This window comes from Chinchilla lanigera, unplaced genomic scaffold (genome assembly GCF_000276665.1).
Source record: "Chinchilla lanigera isolate Chin_1 unplaced genomic scaffold, ChiLan1.0 scaffold00110, whole genome shotgun sequence".
In the NCBI taxonomy this organism is placed as follows: Eukaryota; Metazoa; Chordata; class Mammalia; order Rodentia; family Chinchillidae; genus Chinchilla; species Chinchilla lanigera.
This window is the reverse complement of record NW_004955511.1, coordinates 4,477,726-4,498,342: the sequence shown is the minus strand read 5'-3', so window position 1 is coordinate 4,498,342 and position 20,617 is coordinate 4,477,726. Positions and strand designations below refer to the sequence as shown.

The following is a 20,617-nucleotide window of genomic DNA, read 5'->3' as shown; positions in this document are numbered from 1 at the left end:
CTACATAATACAGGTATTCCTTTTGTTTACAGCCTTCCCAGGACTTGTCCCCACCTGAGTTCTAACAATACACAGACTATATCCTAACAGTAGTGAGCCCATGGCTCATTGTGCTTTTAATTTTCATTTTGCTATAGAATAGCTTTTTTGAAACCCTTTTTAATTCTTCTTGGCTACTAGTATTCATGTTACAATAATTTTGTTCTAGTCCTTTGTTACCTTTAAAGTGAATCTTTTCATTCTCACATTTAGTTCTATGAGATATCTATGTAGGTTTTTCACTAAGGCTCTACTGGATATATTTCTTCAAAATAATTTCCCAAAATTATTATTCCATTTTTCTGGAGCATGATCTTTGCTATGCCCATCTTTGTACTATGATGAAATCTTATTTGATCATTGATTGTTTATTGCATGAGCCTTAGCTTTGATATCCAAAAAATTAGTGACAAAGCCAACATGAAGAAAATTTCTCACAATGTTTACTTCTGAGATTTTTATGTTTTCAAGTGTTAGGTTTAGGCTGATAATCTATTTTTGTTCACTTTGAAACTGGAGTAGTGAAGGTCTGATTTTTATATAAAGTGGGATTTATCCATGTGAATCAAGGTTTTCTTCAGATGAGTCAATCAATCAGTGAGATACACCACATCAGCAGAATGAGGCAGAAAACTAACACATGCTCACCTTAATAGACACATGAGGAGCATTTGACACAATTCTGTATGCTTTTATGATACAAACTGAAAACAAATTAGACACAAAAGAATATTTTGCCAGCCTCGTTTTAGAATTTTATTATAATAATACTGGACTCATTTTACAGTTATTTATAAAATAATATTAATGATCTAGAATTTAGAAGCCTTTGCCAATAGGAAAATGATGAAGTGGTCTACGACTTTCTTAATTTCAGGCAGTAAAATACCTAGCAAGAATGTATACATTCTATGTTTTAGGAACAACATATTAGGCATCAGAGCTACTTTTCTCATTGCTAGGAGCAAAGATTTAAAGACCTACAATTTAAAATTGTAAAAGTTTGTTTAACTCACAGCTTGTAAAGGTTTCAGTCCATAGTTGGCTGGCTCCAAGGCAGGGTGAGACGGCAGAGGGAAATTTCAGAGGAGAAACAGTCTATGGAAGGGCAAGCAGGAGTCAGCAAACCACAGCAGCAGCAAGCAGCATCCTACCTTCCCTCTTTCCTTTTTCATTTCATGCATACTGTAAGGCTATTGATTCATGCCATACATACCCACAGTGGGACTTCCATTATCCATACCAAGAATTATGCTAAACCAATCAGAGGACTAATTCACACACCCTTCATCCGGGTATCACACCATTAATCCACATTCACACACCCTAGAACAGCCACCTCCAAAAAGCCCCAGCTATAAACACATGAGGCTTTGCGGGGTCGGGGGGGCATCCGGATATAAGCCTTAATAGTAAGTAATATAATAACAAATTTGTCACACACATGTTGAATTTTCACAACAATTGTTCTCCACCTGGTGATAAATTGAAGAAATTTAACATGGAAATAGCAGCTTCTGAGGACAAGTAAAAATGATTTCTAAGTATTCATAGAAATTTAGAAAAAGAAGAAGCCATCCATAATTTTTCAAAAGTAAAAACAAATATTGAATTACAATTTAACTGGAATAAATTCTAAACAATATTAACAACAAATTTAAACATAGGTGGATATATGAAAAAGTAAAATTATATGTAATTAACTATGTGGATTCTCAAACACTTTTAATAGAAAATATCAAATAATGTGTAACTTCACTTTTAAACTAGGCCCTGTTAAAACCCTCTGTGCAGTATTATGTTACACTGTTATGTCAGTATTTTTCTCTCAGTGTTGTACTTACACAATTTATGCAATTATACATATATATAAAGACAGATAATCTTTAATATACTTTATCACATTATTTTCTTTTTACATTTATTGGCATAACTTTCTTTCCTCTAGATACTTCAGGTGGAAGAATAGATCACTGATTTTAGTAACTTCATTTTGGCTGCAAATGTATTAATAGCTGTAAACTGATGGCATTAACCAGCTCCTCCAGATTTGTAATACATCCTGTTTTAATTTTCATTTGTTGAACATATTTTATACTTCTCCTGGGATCTTGTCTTTCTGAAACAATTTCCTTACAAGCTGTTTCATAATAATTTCTATATATTTTATAATTTTCTTTCTGCCATATTTGATGTAGAAATTATTCCACAGTAGGAGGAGATCCTAGTGAATACAAGTTCATTCATTTTTGATGTCTGGAAACTTCTTGAAAGTATTAACAAATAATCTATATTGCATTAAACTATGGAATCTACAATGAGTCCCCACAACCTAATTTCCGTGCAAAATGGTGTTACATTTTTTCTCAGGTCATATACATCTCTGCTGATGGAGAAAAAGCTGCATATTAAGTAGAATGTCAAATGGGTGCTGAGTTATACTTCTCAATGTTACAACTTCTAGCAATGGGTCAGGAGTAGAAAATCAACTGACGCTGAACATGTGAAAAGGTAATGTAACACAAGACTTTGTGTGCGACATCTCTTTAAATTTGAATGTCTTTGAGCATGGATGTTAATTGCCATTTCTATTTCCTTTAGGGAATTCTAACCCATGACCTCAAATATTATATTATTTTCTCCAATTGTTATTTTTCTCTGAGTTTTTCAATATCTATATTTCATTTCCATGACACATCTGCAATAGGCTTTATTAACACGTCTGCCCTGGGGAAATTGACACACAGTTTTCCTGCCAACAGTGTAACAGCTGGGCAATTACTAACACTTACTCCTCCTGGGATGGAGCTGTCTTTCTCTGTATGGAGAGGACTATGTCTTTTTGCTTTTTTCCAATTTAAAGTTTAATTCAAATATAGGTACAAATCTTTTTAGTTTTCCTTATTATTTTAGAGTATATAATTTCAGAGATAGGGGCAAATAGCAAGCAGTTTTTATGCTTGGGATTTCCTACATGGCACTCAGAAATGTTGTCCACTGTCTTCCTATATAGTTCTTTTTCGAGTAGTAGAAATAGACAATGTAAGGAGAAAAGCATTGAAGACTATGACCATGAGGAAATTGTACGAAGTAAAATGAAATCAGGTACAGGGCAGATCTCTTTTCTACCTGTAGGAATATTTCAATTCATCCACGCTGCTTGAAGGTTTTCTATGAACTACAGAAGCTTGCATTCATAAGTGAAAATAAGCCTATAAATATAAAGCATGCCTTTTTTTAGTGGTGATCTGGTGGACTAAGAAAAGGGGAATTAGAATGTTTTCTTTGCAGAGAGGGATGTGTAAAGGTTTGGCCCTGAAAACTCTGGCTATGTGTGCAGTAGAGATGAAGCAATACTTCTGTCAGCATCGTGTGTCTTTGCCCATCACAGAGACCCATCTGCGAAAACGTCGACCAGGATGGTGTCATTTGAGGTAACATGTTTCTATCTCCTCAGATAGCAGAAGGCTCTAATAAAGTCAAATGCAAGTGCACGGGAAACCCACTTTCCACGCTTTGTGTGGCGCCTGGGTGAGCTGCTGGTCCCGTGCTGTTTGTGGAAATTCCTGAGGAAACTTCTGAAAGAGACAGCAGTGCAGTGCAGATGCCTAGTCAGGACTGAGTGACATTTTCTCATAGAGGGGCGCGTCACTCCTGTTTTTATATCCATAGTCCTTCCTTAGACTGTAAGAGGGAATGGTCCTCCCTGCCAAAGCCTCAGGCTCAGGCAAAGCTTTTCATTCATGCTGGACGGGAACAGATCAGAGTACACTGCCGGTGGTGCCAAGTTCAAGCTACCAAGTTCCCTCGGTGCCGCTGTATACAAGTATCTCAATGCACACTTACTTTCTATTCCGTTACCTCAGTATAGGAAATTTAGTGACCATGTGACCATGATCTGAATGATACTTTCCTCATCTTTATGGTGTTCATTTTTACCCTCAGGACATGTTGGTAGTACACAATGTTTGCATTCCTTGTGTGCAGCAGTGAATTGTACATACCCCATCTTCATTCCATTTTTATCCCCTTTCCCTCACCAGCCATCTCTTGATGCCCTTCACCTTTGAGAAAGACCTAGCTCTCTACTTCCTAAAACCTATTTCTTGTTTTGTCCTTTATTTCTCATATAAGAGAAAACATAGGATATTTAAGCTGTGTGTCTGACTTATTTCACTTAATATTATGGCCTCCAGTGCACCTTTTTTCCCACAAAGGACTGAAGTTTGTCATTGTTCATAGTAGAGTATTACCTCTTGTATATAAACACCACATTTTCTTTATCCATTCATCTTAATGGACATTGAGCTGCTTCCAAGATTTAGATATTATAAATTGTGTTGTTATGAAGTCTAAACTGATTTAAAAGCAGAAATGTGTAAAATGTAATTTTGATATATGGATGTTTATTTGTATAAAGGATGAACCATGGGTGTTCAGAAAGGAGCAATATATGTGCTTTGAGTGTGCAGTAATACGAGAAACTGGGCGTGGAAAGCAAAGTGAGTGATCTGTGTTATTCCTTGTGCTGATGAGGCGTAGCTACCAAACGAAGGAAAATGCAGCAGCACTTACCTCAGGCTAATTATAATGTTATGATCAGATGCATAACAGAAAAGCACATTTTTAAAGACAGCCTAGCATGTGTGCTGTGGGAGGAAAAACAGTAGAGGTGGGGTCTGGGAAACTGTTAGGGGCAAAAATGTGAAAAAAGTCAGAATATCAAAGAAAAGTTCAGCATGAAGAAATAGCCTGAGTTAACCACAAATGCTCCTATTCCTTTGGATCTACATGTAATTTCACAATCTAAATACCGGTGCATGTGTTTATGATTTTTTTCTAAACTTGTCATTAAAAATATGATATTTCTGTCTTCAGGAGAAGGAGAAAGTACTTTTGAGGAAGGAAGAATAAGTGTTACTCATAGTAAAAATTACCAATTTTGGAGTTCTAAATAAGTCAGTATTCCTTCATAAGGGCAGTTCTGTTCAGAGCAATGCTTAAGGTCATCTTCAGCTTTGCCCCAAAGAAAACATTAGCAATTTTCAGAAATTAAAAATGTAAGCCAATAGTCTCTGCTTAATGGAGGTGTTTCCATGGCCACACCAAATTATGAGGTGATTCAGTAAATGATCCACAACAAATTTGGCAGAATAGGCAGGCACTTCAAAAACGAGGTAGGGAGGGGGGGCTTTAAAATGCTTACCGCTCAAAAATGTTGCACTTTGATCATGTGATTTAGCACAGGGCTCTGTGAATCCTGAGAGGCACAGAGGCACTAGCCCAAGTAGCTCAGATTGATGACCGGGTTTCTGCTTTGAATGTCAAGGGTCAGGTGACTGACAAAATTGCTTTTCACAACCAGTGCTGCCTTGATGACCGAAGATGTGTTGTTCTGAAAAATCAGATTGAAGAAGGTGTCTCTTTGCGTAACATACACACACAAATCCATGCTGAGCAGTGATGTATGAATCTTTAGGCTAAGTGAATAAACCATGTGCTCATCTGCTGTGTGCTTTAATTTTTCCACAGATGGTAGTTGATTTATCTTCCAATGAACACAGACTTTCCACTATCTTTTCCTATCATGATTATGATAAGATAGCCGTTGAACCCACTTACACTGTTGGCTATAGATTACCTGAGCTACTCAGAGAGTAGTATGATTTTGTGCTTTTGAAAGAAGATCAATGTCTAGATAAGAGGAAGTTGAGTCCTCTCCAAAATGGAGATCACTGTCCTGTTCATCTTGATCTCACTGTGTTCCCTGTATTAGTCAGATTTACATTACTATAATGCAATGTCTGCAGCAGTCTACTGTACAAAGAAAGAGGTTTATTTAGCTGACAAGTTTGGAGACTAGAAATGAGAACAGAATGGTGCCGACTTTATCAAGTTTCTCTACTGAGGGCATCATATCATGGCAGCAGCACATATCTCTCTGTCCCTCTCTCTTCTTATGAAAGCATTAGGATTCAATTATAGTGGATCCATCCTAAAGAGCTAATATAATCTAATCCCTTCCCACAGATCCTCCTGTAAATGCCATAGTCAGGTTTCTCCCACCCTCCTCAAGCAATTATCAGAAAACTTTTGGTATTCAATTCCTGTATGAGTTCAGGAGTGGGGGATCACATTAAAATCCTAGAACTCCCCTTTCTTTACTCCACAATATGAATTTCAAACATGATAAATGAAATAGTTAATATACTTTAATCAGGACTAGGATGATTTCATATCTTCTTAGCATGGAAACACCTAACACACTGCACTTGGCCTGTTAAATTTAATATTGTTATGTGAAAAAGCAAGGACCGTTATAAAGAGTCTCTGGAATTCATGGTCTGTACCACCCAAATTTAGAAACAATCCTGAGAAACAAAAAGCCTGTACAGGCAACACAAATGTCAAAGATCACATTTTAATAATATATATGCTATTAATTTTTTTGAATGTATAAAATTACACTTTGGAGTAATTCTTTCTCAGACAGCAAGATAAACAGGCAGGAAAGAACACAATTTTAATTATGTGAAAGTATTGAACTTTTAGAGTTCTTGTTATTAGAACACCACTAGCTAATATAGATAATAAAATGACGAATTTTAACACTTGAGAAGGGTCAGTTTATTTTTTAAAAAGACACTGTGAGAATGATAGAGATTTCAATCATAGGCAGTAAGACTTTAAGCCAAATTGAAGAGTTGGAAGCCAATCACAACAGTTTATAGTATAAGGAGGTTGTCCTCAATTCATTTAGTATCTCACAATCATTCCTTTCTGTTTGATTATATTTTGGGGGAGAAATATATGCAAAACATACCCTTCTTGAAAACTAAAAAGAACAGCATTTCTAAATATGAGAATAATCCATTAAAAAAGGCATGCACTAATAGAAAATGAGAATAAATGAAAACATAGAGTTTAGCAATAAATCAACAGAATGGAAATAACTGAAAAAAGCAAAAATAAAGCCATTTTATAATCTAACAAGTCTTCATGTACATCTAACAGACATAAATTAGTATGTCAAAAAGCTGTGTGCACTTCCGTGTTCATGCTTATATTATTCCCAACAGTCAAGCTATAGAATCATCCCACGTGCCTTTATTTGCCAGTGGCAAGGGAGGAAGGAGTCACACGAGTTGGCTCATAGTGATGGTGAGAGAGTCACACAAGAAGAACCCGGGGCATGTGAAGTCATTGGAGCTCAGCCCTGTTTTACTTATTTCAACTCGTCTCTCAGAAGATGGAGAAACTGCTATATCGCTTTGAGTTTTATGGCACAGCTGAGATTAAAACTTGCATCATTTCATCCCCATTAATGTCCCTCTTGTCCTCAGCCTCCCTGTGCCCTGGACAGTCTTCATAGCGCGGACCTTTTGCAAATGTGATGAGAGCTCACGGACCCCCTCTGTCCTGACTCTCCCTTACTATCTTTGCTTTCTGGGCTCCCTCATACCTCTCACTCTTATGGATGTAAAACCTCTTTCCTGCAAACAATAGCAAGAGTTATAATCTTCTTGAATCAAAGGACAGTGGTCTATCTAATGTTTATACAAACTTGTACTCCATCTACATATTTACTAAGGGAACTCCTACCAAAGAGCTGCTGGAGAATAGTATTTGCTTGGATCGCTGAATGTGCTACAAGGATCGTGGAATAGCTCGTGGCTCTCTTTTCAGAATTCAGATGAAGTAACTCTCCCACTTGGCTTACTTAGGCTGATGCTTCCCTGTCAGATTTCAGCGCTCCTGTTTTCTACATCCTCGTCACCGCTCAGCATCACTTGCCTGCTAACGCTGATGATCTCACAAACCTTTTCCTCACTTCATGCCAAACGGAGCCGGTGGAGGTTGGAACCTGCCCTGAGTCTGGCCTCAACCAGCTTGTGAGCTCACGACACTGCACCTTGCTTCTGAGACCCTATTGTCTTAGTTTTGCTTTTTCATTTCTTACTCTATTTTTAATAATACTCTGAGAAATCCTACTTTCTATTAATAATGGCTTTACCTTCTTTCAAAGAACATGGGCTTTTCTGCCTCCAGACCCTCTCTTGGTTGACTTTACCTTTTTGTGTGTGATGGTTTCCTCCGCTTTCCTTTTTAGTCATCTTTTCACTCCCTAGCTCCTGCCAGTTGCCCAACCCTTAGCTGTCAACCTGACTGGAAAACCTCTACACAATTCAAAAAAGGTACTGTTGTTGCACCTGCACTAAGACCTTGCCGATGTTTACTGCCTCTGTGAATGGCCCTAAACTCATGCAGTTCCCTAAATGAGAATCAGGCTATCAAATTTTCTTGTGCTTCTTTTTACCCTACATATTCATTGCTTCATCAAATACATTCACTTCCCTCTACCTTCATTAGAATCATTAATAATTTAGGTAAGATCATCCCTGCCCTGGAGAACTAAATTTCCCATTAGCCTAACTCCTGATTTCAGTGTTAATTATTGTTGTTTCTTTACATGGTATCTAGACAGGTATTTTTCAGAGTTATCGTTCCAGAAGATTCCAGACCATGCGATCTGTATTTTGTTTGAGTTTTGTTTTCTGGTTTTGTTGTTGTTTTATTGGTGCTCAGCATCAAGTCCAGGGCCTCGTGCTCACTAGGCACACACTGACACTGAACTACATCCCGACTGTGACACAGTTAAGATTCAAGCAGAACTGGATTTCAATCTCATGTGCAACCACCATACGAGCATCTGTGTATTTCAGTTCCATCTTCTGGAAAATAGGTTTAATAATAGCATCTGTGTCACAGCCTGGCAGTAAACACTAAAATAGACATCTAAAAATGTGTGCTGGAACCAGATACATATTAATTAATAAACACACACACACACACACACATTAATTCACATGAAGGCTTTCTATGAATTTTTATTATGCTCAGATTAAATTCAAAAGTCTTTATTATGGACTGAATGTTTGTGCTCTCCAGAAGTTTATGCATTGAAATCCTAACCTCCAACATAATGTCAGGGGCTGGATGCTCAGTAAATCATTAGGGTATGAGAATGGTGCTCTAAAAATAGACATAAATCTTGCTTCTCTTTACCTCTAACATGTGAGGGTACACCAGAAGATGACCACCAGTAAGCCAGAAAGTCAGCTCTCACAAGTGGTGACTACACTGAAACCCTGATGTTGAAATCCCCAAATTCCGGAGCTGTGGGAAGTACGTTCTTGTTTAACTCACCAGTCTGTTGCTCTGTTGTACGGAGTAATGAATTGAAGGAGCCTTCTTAGTCTCTATTCCAGTGCTGACACAGCTTCTGTTCCTCAGTGGCACCCGTCAACTCCTCAGTCCCTTGGCTTCTCTTCATTCTATTGACATACTTCAATCCAGCCTAACTCCTAGTTGCTGCTGAAAGACACACCCAGGATGAGCACAAAGCTGAAAGACAGAGGATAGTTTCCATCCTCTGGACATCTGCGGGCAGCGCCCTCACTGACTTAGTCATCTGCAGCCAAGTCCACCTCTTAGAGCCTCCATCACCTCAGCACTGCCACACGTAGCACCACAGCTCCAGCTTAGAACCCCCGTGGGACAAAGCACAACCAAATCCTTAAACAGGAAAGCAAAGTGGGTTCAGTTGGTACAGAGGCTGTTCTTTTCTCCAGTGTATGTTTTTGGCTGCTTCAGCAAGAATCAGATGGCAGAAGTTCTGTGTTTCTGTGTCCTGAATTCTAGTCTACTGGTCTACACTTTATACTTTTGGAGAACGATTTGTTATAAACAGAGAAAGCCTGACCACTTCCCACTTTATCCCCTGTCTTGCTGTGGAATCACAAACTCTCACATGTACCACTAGCAACCAGCCATATTGTGATAGATCCAGAAGGCCTTCACTAGAGCCAGCAGATGCTGGGCTCTTGGACTTGTAAACCTATGAGCTACATAAACGTCTTTTCTTTACATATTATCCAGCCACGAGGAGTACTATGTTATAGAAATGGAAAGCACACTGATACACTCAACTATGCACCCATGCAAAGTAAGACTTGCTTTCATTTTACAAGGGTGGAGTCTTATATTCAGAGGCATAAGGAAGACATGAAAAGAGTAGCTGTGAGTGAGCTTCTCTTAGTAAAAGACCGGTCTCTTTCTCTGATAACAGGTGCTCCTTAGACTTTGCAAGGTGCTGTCCTATTGCTGTGCAAGCAACTCGTTGCCATTTCATGCCCATTTGTGATGCACGTCTAATGTGGAATTTCATGCAGGTGACACTCCTAAATTTGGATAGATAATTTTCTGGGAAGAAAAGCATAACATGGGTACTTGTGAAATTATGAAAATAGGCTTTTAATTTAGCTTCCAAATGTCATTAACTTAGTTTATGTCTACTAAGGCCTCTGAGCAGAGTCTGGTAAATAGTAAATCCTCATGATGATGCTCATAGTAATAACAAGTATTATTTTCACGGGAAAGACTGCTAGTAGCATCCACTGCTTTAATGATAAATTTCACTACAGATGAAATTTCACATGTGCGTCTGAGGGGCACGAAAACCAGCCAACCCTTGCCACAGTGAAAGTTGATTTCAGTTTTGCTTCTCAGAAATTCTCAGCTCAGCCTTTAGGGCTCAGAGAACTGCTAGAAGAGTGCAGAGAACCTGAGTGAGGTGTGCAGTGCGGGAGGTCACTATACCTGCACAGAGCCTGAGCCTGCCTTCATGGACGGAGAACACACCCTGCAGGTTGGAGGAAGGTATGTGTGTCCCAAGCTGTTGGGCTGAGGGTCTTATTTTACTGGTCCCAGGATACCTGGGAATGACGCAGGAAAGCCCAAGGCCACTTCCCATGCACAAACTGTCATTCTGGAGAAAGAAAGGCTCAATGCACCTTTCAGTGTGTGTTTGGTGCACGTGGGGAACAGCCTGCTCCATAGGATGGGGAAAAGGAAAGGTCAAAGGTCTCCTAAAGGTCAAAGCTGGGCGCTAGTATAAAATTGTTCTGTGGAAACTTGGGCTACCAAGACTTTAAAAGAAATGTTTTAAACAGCTGACTGATTGTTTCAGGCACTCTAAACGCCCTCTCCAGGGTTTTTTCTCCCAGTCTCTAAATTGTTGTTTTGTGTAATTCAAGAGTTAAGCAAAGATCTGCCGTTTGCAGTGTTTGGTGAAGGTGGTAAAAGTACGGTGAGAGCAGCAGCCTGGTGGAATGTACTCATCCCGGGGTAGACCACCGCCTGGCTCAGTTCTCCACCACCTTTTGGTACAATTCTTGGGTCACACAGCCACGAACAGAATCTTCTCATAAGGGGATCTAGTACTGGGGGTCGCCGAGAGGATTCTTAGCATTGTGGAGATCAGAGGGGAACGTGGAGAAAATCGTGCCATTGCAATCTTTCCTCAGATGAGATGCAAGACTTCCAGAGTAGAGGCAACAACTTGCCCAGAATGCTGACCTTTTCTCAGGATGATATAATCAAACAATCTTAGCTTGCGATACCACTTGGACATTCATATTGAGAGATTTGCTTCTTTCTTTGTGTAATCTAATGTATCACAAAACTGATTTCCTTTAATAAATTTGGCCTCTGATGGGATTCCTCCTTTATTCTCATTCTTTCTGGCTCTCAGAACTATCTAGGAAATAACAGCTACTCACTGGTGTATTCAGTCTCAGATTTATAAGCACTATTTTATGTTATGCACCTCGGGAGGCCTCTTATGCTGGAAAAGGACACCGGGAAATCTGTGGCCATGGTTCCACTCTTCCTTGATGCTCTATAATTCCACACAAATTCATCCTGATACAATCTTCATTTTAACAATAATTTTTCCTGATTTTCAGTTATTTTAGTTGCCTCTAAATTTTATTTTTTAAAAACGTGGGATTCTAATTCTGCCTCTCCAAGTTGTTTTTCAAAAATTTGTAGAAAAGAAGAAACATTAGTTTTTCTTTGCAGTTTTATTTGATCTTATCCATTTCAAACTCATTCACAATATGTGCTCCTTATTAATCATTATATTTTCCTTAGTTTTACAACTTTTTCTTATCAGTGATCTGCCATTTTTTATTTTTACTTGTTTTTGAGACAAGGTGTCACTATGTAGTTCAGGGTGGCCTTGAACTCATTGTGTAGCTCGGACTGGCCTCAAACTCATGGCAATCCTCTTGCCTCAGCCTCCTGAGTGCTGAGATTACAGACATTTGCCACTATGCCAAGCTGTATTTTTACTCTTCTCTAGAACCTTGAATACATGTGCTACTAAAATTAATGCTTTAAATGATTCATATTTTATTTTATGTTTCCCTTCATATTTCTCTAGAGTAAAACCTTCTCATTTACATCAGTTTTTGGTAGGTGTACTAATAATGTACTTCTTCTTATCTATCAGTGATAAATATAGGTTGATAATCCTTCATAGCCCAAATTAGTTTTGCCCTGAATATAGCAAGTTTTGACCCTGCAGAAGTGTCCATGTTGTGCTGCTAATAAGAGGGCATATGTCTCCAGACATAGGACTTCTACAGAGTCTCGGTGATGTATAAATGGTATCACAATCAATTGTATGCAGGAAGTCTTAGTAAGCTTCCTGCCCTTCAACATTTATGGAAATAGGCCATGAAGCATTTGAATAATCTCTCTCTCTGTCTCTGTCTCTGTCTCTGTCTCTCTATCTATCTCTATCTATCTCTATCTTTATCTCTAACTCTAATTCTATCTATCCTTGTCAGCTATTATATCATAGAATGGGAATGTAGACTAAAGTTTCTCCTTATGCCCTAACCTGCCACAAAGTGTCAAGTTTCTCCCTCGTCATTTCCGGGATCCATCCTTAATTGCACTTCTTATCCTAGCCCTGCTCGTGCTACCTTGGAGCCCCAGCAAGATGTGCAGCCAATCACACAGGAGGCTGAGCCAGTTCTGCGGTGGCCGGGGAAGGCTGCAGCTGCCTCCTGTCTGTGGGAAGAGATGAGGAAGAAGTTCTTGAGGGGGAAACCGAAAGTCCTTGGGGTGAGTCATCTGTGGATCAGGGAGAAGCGCACAGGGGAAGTGAATTCACACCTGATCCACCTTGCGACCAACACTCTGTGCCACTGGCCTCAGAACCCAGCCTAGAGTCACCAGTGTTTGATTACCGGGACCCATCATTTGGAGAATGGTATCATTATAATCCCGCATCCTGCCTTCCTGTTTAACTACTGTTAACATACAGTGGCTCCAGATCCTTTCTAGATCATGAGTCACCCTCGCTTGGGAAGAACAGCAGAAGAAATGGCTCCATGTGCCCTGGGTGGGGACCCCAGCCATGCCTGGCTTTGGCCCAGAGCTGAGTTATTCCTGTATTTCTCTGGTACCTTTGCTTAGCTTGCTCCTCAGAAGATAAAAAAACTTCTACTCTAAACCCTTCCACTTGGAATCTCAGGTCAATGTGCTTAAAAGAAATGGAGAGTTTAAACAATGACATATTAGGGCAGGTGAAAGGACGCTGAACATCTGTCCCCAGATTCAGACTAATGGGGGACAGATGTCAGCATGGACATTTGCATCCTTTTGTTTCCCTCTATTCTACTTCTTGGCTTGAAGTTGCAATTGTCTTGCCTCAGCCTCCCTTAGTCCTGAGATTACAGGCTTGCACAACCACACCTTGCTCAGATTTTTAAATAGACTTTTCTTAGAGCAATTTGAAATTCACACCATAACTGAAGAGGAGATACACTGCACACACATGTCTCTTTCCCAGGACCCACCTCTGCCCCGCAGGGTGCTAAATCTACTACAACTACCTACACTGATGAACCTACACTGGCATATCATTGCGGCCAGAATGTCATACTAGAGCTGCAGGTGTAATTCGGTGGGAAAATGCTCACTTAGCTTGTGTGAGGCCTTGGGTTCAATCCTCAGAAGCACACAAAGTACATACTTGTATTAGGGTTTGCTGTATTGTACACTCGATGGGTCTTTATTTTTTTTTTTTTTTTGAAAAAGAATATAATTCTGCCTACGTACTAATAACCTCACCAGACTAAAAAAGAAGATAGACAAGGTCTCGACAAAGATATAATAGCATGTGTTCGCTACTGCAATGTTATACAAAGTAGTCCCACTGTCCTAGACACCTCGGTACTCTACCTATTTTTCCTTTCCATCCCCCAAGCCCTAGCAACCACTGATCTTTTATCGTTCCCAAAATTTACCTTTTCCAAAAGAAATCATACAGCTGAAATTACACAAGAACCGTGCAACTTTTTGGTTTTCATGACTTTTGACATTTCTGTAGTGAACCTCCCTCTCATTTCAGATATCAGTAGTTTGTGTCTTCTGTCTACATTTTTTTCTTAGTTTGCCTGACCGGAAGCTCATTGGTTTCATTTACCTTTTAAAGGAGAGCTGTTGATTCTATTGATTTTGTATGATTCCCTGTCTTTATTTCACAGACTTCCCATCTAAGCTCTCTTTTTCTTTGCTTACCTCGGATTGAAGTTGCCATTCTCTGTACAGCATGCTGAGGTGGAAGCACCTGTGACCCACTTGAGATTGTTCCTCTTCTCTGACATGTGCACTCCATGCTACACACATTCCCCCAAGCATTGCTTTCGCCGCATCTCAGAAAACCTTCTAAATTGTTTCGTGTTATTTTCTGTGAATCCTTTTCATCACTGTAAGATTACTTTTTCCTCACCCCTCTCCTTTTGGACACCTGTACACACAGTCATGTTCACAAGCTCCAGAGTCCCCGGAAGATTATGTTCTCTCATTTCCTTTCCTCTGCACAGACTGTTTTTATCAGATTATGTCTCCTTGCTTGAATAAATGCTTCCTAAGTCCTGGACCTCTGGTCCCTGAGAATGTGGCAAGGGAGAGAAACAGCTGTGGTTGAAGCAGCCGCGTGGGTACCAAAAATGCAGCTCTGAGCAGGTTTCAGCAAACTCTGTCACACCACGAAGCCACAGAGGCAATGACTGATTATCAGAGGATGCTTCCCGGGAGTTAGTAGGTACACAGTCCTTTCCGTGAAGAAAGTGACAAGAAAATATTGTGATATACTGCTAATATCAAAAGATGGGGTGCCCGGGTGCCTTAGTTGCTGGAAATAAAAGGCTGCCTAGGTATCATTACGTGGTGGATAATGGCCATGTACTTTCTCCATCATTTCCAGAGTGTGCAGATTGTGATCGCCCTGATGAACTTCAGCTTCGGAATGATAATGAGCGCGTTGGTGCCATCTTTCTCTCCGCACCCCATTGTATTTAACATGGTCTACTCGCTCTGGGGGCCCATGGCGGTGAGTACAGCACCCTCGCAGATGCCCGGCGGTAACGTCCACGTTAACATCCTGACATCTGGAATCTCGTCTCGATGCTATCTTGTGTTTCCGCTATTGATCTGAAATAATCAAGATCCAGCCCGGTGGCTTGGAAGCAGTCACGTTTCTTAAAAGACCATGAGAAGCTGAGCAAATGAGGGACTCTCATAAAAATAAAAAAAAAGAAGAGGAGACTTGGCTGATATCCGGGTCATTTATAACCCCTGACCCATCAAATCTTAGCCAATAGTTACCTTAAAAGATGGAAAAGCTATTAGATAAAGTTTGACTCCCAAGTTTAATGCCTGTAATACAATTAAATTAAGACCAGAATCTGAAAAACAACTTTTAAAATCTTTCCTTCAGATAAAACATGAAATTTTTCCTAAAATTTGGGAATGTGAGTTGGGTCTTAAGCATCATATTTTACATCCTCAAGAAAGAAAAGTGAAATGTATAAACTGGGTTTGTGTCAGAATTTGTGAAACTGTCCGAGTGTTGTGGGGCTTCCACTTGTCTAAAACGATGGACTGGGGAGAGGACTGGGCCGCAGCCTCGAGTTTGCTCCTCCTCCTATCTAAGCAGAAGTGCGGACTGCAAGACAGGGAGTGCTCATCTACTTCTGGGACACTGAACACACTTTAACTATCAAACATGACTAATGCCAATAATAACTTTTGTTAAACCCTGTGATCTGGGCAATCCACTGCGTTGTATACATGCCCTTCCCTTTTAAACCACCACCAGAGACTCCTGAAGGAGGAGTTATCCTTGTCCTCATTTTATGGATGAAGCAAGTGGAACTTAGATTAAATAACTTCCCCGGGATCACACACTTCCCCAAGTTCCTGTACTAGATGGTACAGCGACCAGTGCTCACAGAGCATCAGTGCAATTCAAGAACACCGTATATCTATGCACTCTAGTTATCTGATTCCTGCTTCAGGTCCTTTCCAAGCCCACTGTGTCCACCAGTTCATGCAACTCAAGCATTCCTTGTGGTGAAGAAGATGCAGGAGCTGTCTGTCAGCTGAGGTACCCCCTGTGTGTCCCCCTAGAAGAGCCCTTGCTTAAGCAGGGGACTGTCTTTTGTTGCCACCTTCCATATTCTTTTAGTTTTATTTTCAACCTCACCAGTGAGGTACCTCCTCTTTCTCCTTTATAGTGGAGGAGTACCAATGTCCCTAACAATTGTAAACTCTCTTACTTTAGGCTTCTTTAGTACAGCTATGTATTACTTAACGGAATCTCACAAAAAGTATCTCCACCTGAGTCTGTTTGTTCAAATTTCACCTTGCACACTTTTAGAACATTGTAAAGTTTTATTCACATGTATTTCATGTAATATAATAAGTGATTGTGCAATTTCTTTGACTACAAGTGAGCAGGTCTACATGAATTATTTCTATCCTCACATTGCAAATGTGTTGAGGTTGAACAAACTATTTTATCAAATCTATCAACTTTTGTGTTATTATGAAATCTTTGAGATTTCTAAAGGAAAATTTGGGAACAAACCACCCTCCTGAAATACAAAAGTTGAATAGTTTAAAATGAAAAGTCAACATGAGTTGTCTCTAGCCATTTTACCTAAATGAAAAATAATTGCTCAATTAATGAAATCAAATATATTAGTATATTCTAGTGATCATCCAATAAGGACTTTAAAATTCTTCTGTGAAACTATTTTATTTACAACCTATTCAAAGTATTATAGTTTACAGTTTCTTTTTTGTTTGTAATACTGTACTAATTTTCTATCATATTAACATTAGTGTATATCCGGAATTTCATTTATCTGTCAATGCTCACAGTTTTGGTATCGTTATAATTAGGTCTTTTTTAAAAATCTGGATAGCTGGGCATGGTGGCACACGCCTATAATCCCAGCATTCAGGAGGCTGAGGCAGAAGGATCGCTGTGAGTTCGAGACCACTCTGGGCTAAAAAGTGAGCAGAAGGCAAGCCTGAACTGCATAGCAAGACCCTGTCTTTTAAAAATTAAAAAATAAACAAAAACATAAAAAATAAATAAAATCTTGATAAATTGGCTCAGAAATCTATCAAGTTGAATTCCTCTATTCTTTCTGTGAAAAGTAACAATTATGTGTGAATTTAATGCTTCTAAGATAATTCATTTGTTTTACTACCTGTCTCATTTATGAATCAGTTTCAATTATGATTTCATGAATTTATTTGAAGCTTACATGTACTTTCTCTGCTATTCCTAGTTTATTATCTCAGGATCCATGTCAATAGCAGCAGGAACTAGAACTGCAAGAGGTCTGGTGAGCAATATTTCCTCTTAATCATTTTCTCTTTTTCTACCTAGAGAGACTGGATAGATAACATATGTATACTTCTGTGGTAGAAATGAATTTCTTAGTTAACATTGTTTTATCTTTTAAAACTATTTTTAAATTTAAAGGTAGATACATTTAAGATGTGTACACATATACAAACAAACAAACAAACATAATGAACTGATTACCACAACCTGTGTTTGGCTTATTTAACTCTGATAATGACCTCCAGGTTCATTAATGTGGTTGTACATGGAAGGATTGTCTTCATTTTTAAACCCAAAACTGCATTGTATCTATACACACATAGTGTGATATCTGGAGATATCTACGTATAGATACACTGTTATCACACTTCGTGTTTCATAGATGAAATGACAGGTTTCCCCCTATCTTGGCAATCATGTATAATTTTCAATGAACAGAGATGTACAGATATCTGTACAAGGTGCTGTTTTCATTTCATTTGAATATATGCCCAGAGGAGAGATTTGCTGGGTCATGTGAGTGTTCTGTTTTTAATTTTTTAGGATCTAGCATAGTTTTCCACATACCTATATCAATACATTCCCACTAACACTGTGTAAGACTTTTTTACATCCTCACCATCACTATTTCTAATGTGTTCGTTTCTTTTTTATAATAGCTATCCCAAAATGTAAGAGGTAACATAAAATTGTGGTTTTCATTTTCATTTAACTCACAATTAGTTATGTCAGTCACATTTTCATGTAACTGCTGTCCACTTAAATATCTTCCTCAAAAATGGCTATTCAGGTACTTTACTTATTTAAAACCTAAATTATTTACATTTGCTGTTGATTTATATGTTTCTTATAAATTTTGCAAATGGCCCTCTTGTCATATAAATGCTTTAGACATTGAATTTATATTGATAATGTACTAGAGATCAAAACAGGTCAATTAAGTAAGAATAGAAAAGAGAAAAGAATAGAAAGCAAAAGATGAAATTTTATTTATTTACAGGTGACACAGTTATGTTCACAGGACATTTAAAATAATCTATGGCAAAGCACTGAGAATTTAAAATGAGCTATACCCATTTTCTACATGTATGTTCACTATACAAAAATCATCTGTGCACAACTGAAATTTATAATGATAAAATTTGTAATAATAACAATATAACCTAGTAACTAGTATTCAATACATGTTTTTAAAAAGCAGTTCAAAATTTCTATGCAGGAACTCTGCAAAATAAATGGAAAAAAAAAACTAGGTAAATGAAAAAGAAACTCAATATTAGAAAGATGCCCTTCTTTACCAATTAGCTTAGAGATTGAAAACATCCACAATTATTCACTGATAATTCATCTTAAGAAAATACTTGCTTGCTTCCACTTTATATAAAAATCCAATAATAATAATAGCTAAGAATCTTGCATCAATACAGAGTTATTAAGATCTAAAACCACAAAACTTGTCAAAGACTAAAAAATAGCTGCTGAAAGTGGATTTGACAAGGATTATGTGGTTATGTCCCCAAATTTTGGTTATGACCCAAAAAGTACAAGCACCAAAAGCAAGGCTAAATGGTTGGGGCTACACCAAACTAAAACTCTCTACAGAACAAAGGAGCAATCAATAGAACAAAAAAGCAACCGCAGGATTCAGAGAAAATATGTACAAACCAGATTTTGTTTGTTTTTTAAAAATTACTTGAGAGTGTGAGTTTTGCTGAGTTGGAGCTATCTTTCAGCTCTTTTAATCAAATAATTGGCTGGTAACAGAATTTCTAGTGTAAGACTGAGTATTTTGGCAAGGTAGTTGCTGATGCAATCTTCCTGAAGACACAGAAAATCCCTGAGGGGAAATGTCAAGCAGCTTCATTCAAGCAAAACTTGAAACTTGAGACCTCGCTCAAGTATTGGTGCCAAGTATTGATGTGGCCTTATAGTTAATGAATTGATATTTGCAATTCAGTGACACCTAGAAAGTATATTCAGTTTGGAATTAAAGGAAGTCATAGTGAAATTGTTATATAAGAAGAAGAAAATTCAAATATAGCTGCTATGCCAATGTATCAAACACAATGGGAGGCCACAGACCAGATCTCAACCAATATTTTTCTTGCCTAAAGGCCATAGTTGACTTCATTGTCCAAGGATAAAATCAAACTCTGGAGGATGATCAATATGGTTTTTAAAAATTTGTTCTTGACCTGCCTCCATAGGGTCTTCTTCACCAGAAACCTAGAGAAGGTAGTCAGTGCTATAGCCACTAAACTTCTCAAGCTTTCCACAGCAATTTTAGTTCTGGCAAATTGTCTCCATTGTTTTACCATGAAAAAAATGTGCAGAGAGAGTTAAATCAGAGACAAAAGTATGCAAAAGACATTGAGATGTGACAAATGAGCGGCATTCAGAAAACTACTAGAGGCCAGGCACCCCAAGAGAAAAAGCTCGGAGACAGATACAGACAGGGTTAGCCAGCACCAGTGGAAAGGGCTCAGAAATCACTGCTGGGAGACTGAGAGTTTGCCTTCTATCCCCACAGGACTCATGTGAAGACTGTAGCATGGGAAAAACAAGATCATACCTGTGTTTTGATGAGAAATTAGCATTGAAACTAATTTAAAGAAAGAGGTGTTACAGTAATGACTACTATTTTAGACATTATATACACAGATATAATGCACCATAATGACTACAGTAGTAAACAAAATGGAGAGAATATAAGGTGTTGAGAAAGAACAGGAAGGTGGAAAACGATTGAGATGGAGTGCAAAATATTTTGAATTGCTTGACTGATTGTTATTCCTTTCTAGGTCAACAGCAGCCTAGGATTGAACATCACCAGCTCTGTGCTGGCTGCTGCGGGGATCGTAATCAGTGCCGTCAGCATCACTTTTCTGTCATTTGAATATCGCCTGTGCAACCGCGACCAGACTGAAGATAACTGTTCCCTAGTCATGCCCATTTTACTAGTGAGTTCTTCCTCTTTTTTTTTTATTTTAAAGAATAAAAGAAGGATAACATAATAAT

The 20,617-nt window shown here is 38.6% G+C and overlaps 1 protein-coding gene across 1 annotated transcript in view; it reads left to right on the top strand.

Annotated features, from left to right (window-relative positions):
- Nucleotides 1-10,673: 10,673 nt before the first annotated feature.
- The window catches only part of LOC102016079 (membrane-spanning 4-domains subfamily A member 4A-like), an 18,896-nt gene continuing 8,952 nt past the window's right edge, over nt 10,674-20,617 (top strand). Inside the window, exons 1-5 of the mRNA XM_005408077.2 lie at nt 10,674-10,758; nt 12,858-13,014; nt 15,164-15,289; nt 17,541-17,597; nt 20,401-20,559. Of these exons, the coding sequence (XP_005408134.1) occupies nt 10,724-10,758; nt 12,858-13,014; nt 15,164-15,289; nt 17,541-17,597; nt 20,401-20,559 (534 nt within the window). The 5' untranslated portion in view covers nt 10,674-10,723. The remainder of the gene's footprint in view (nt 10,759-12,857; nt 13,015-15,163; nt 15,290-17,540; nt 17,598-20,400; nt 20,560-20,617) is intronic.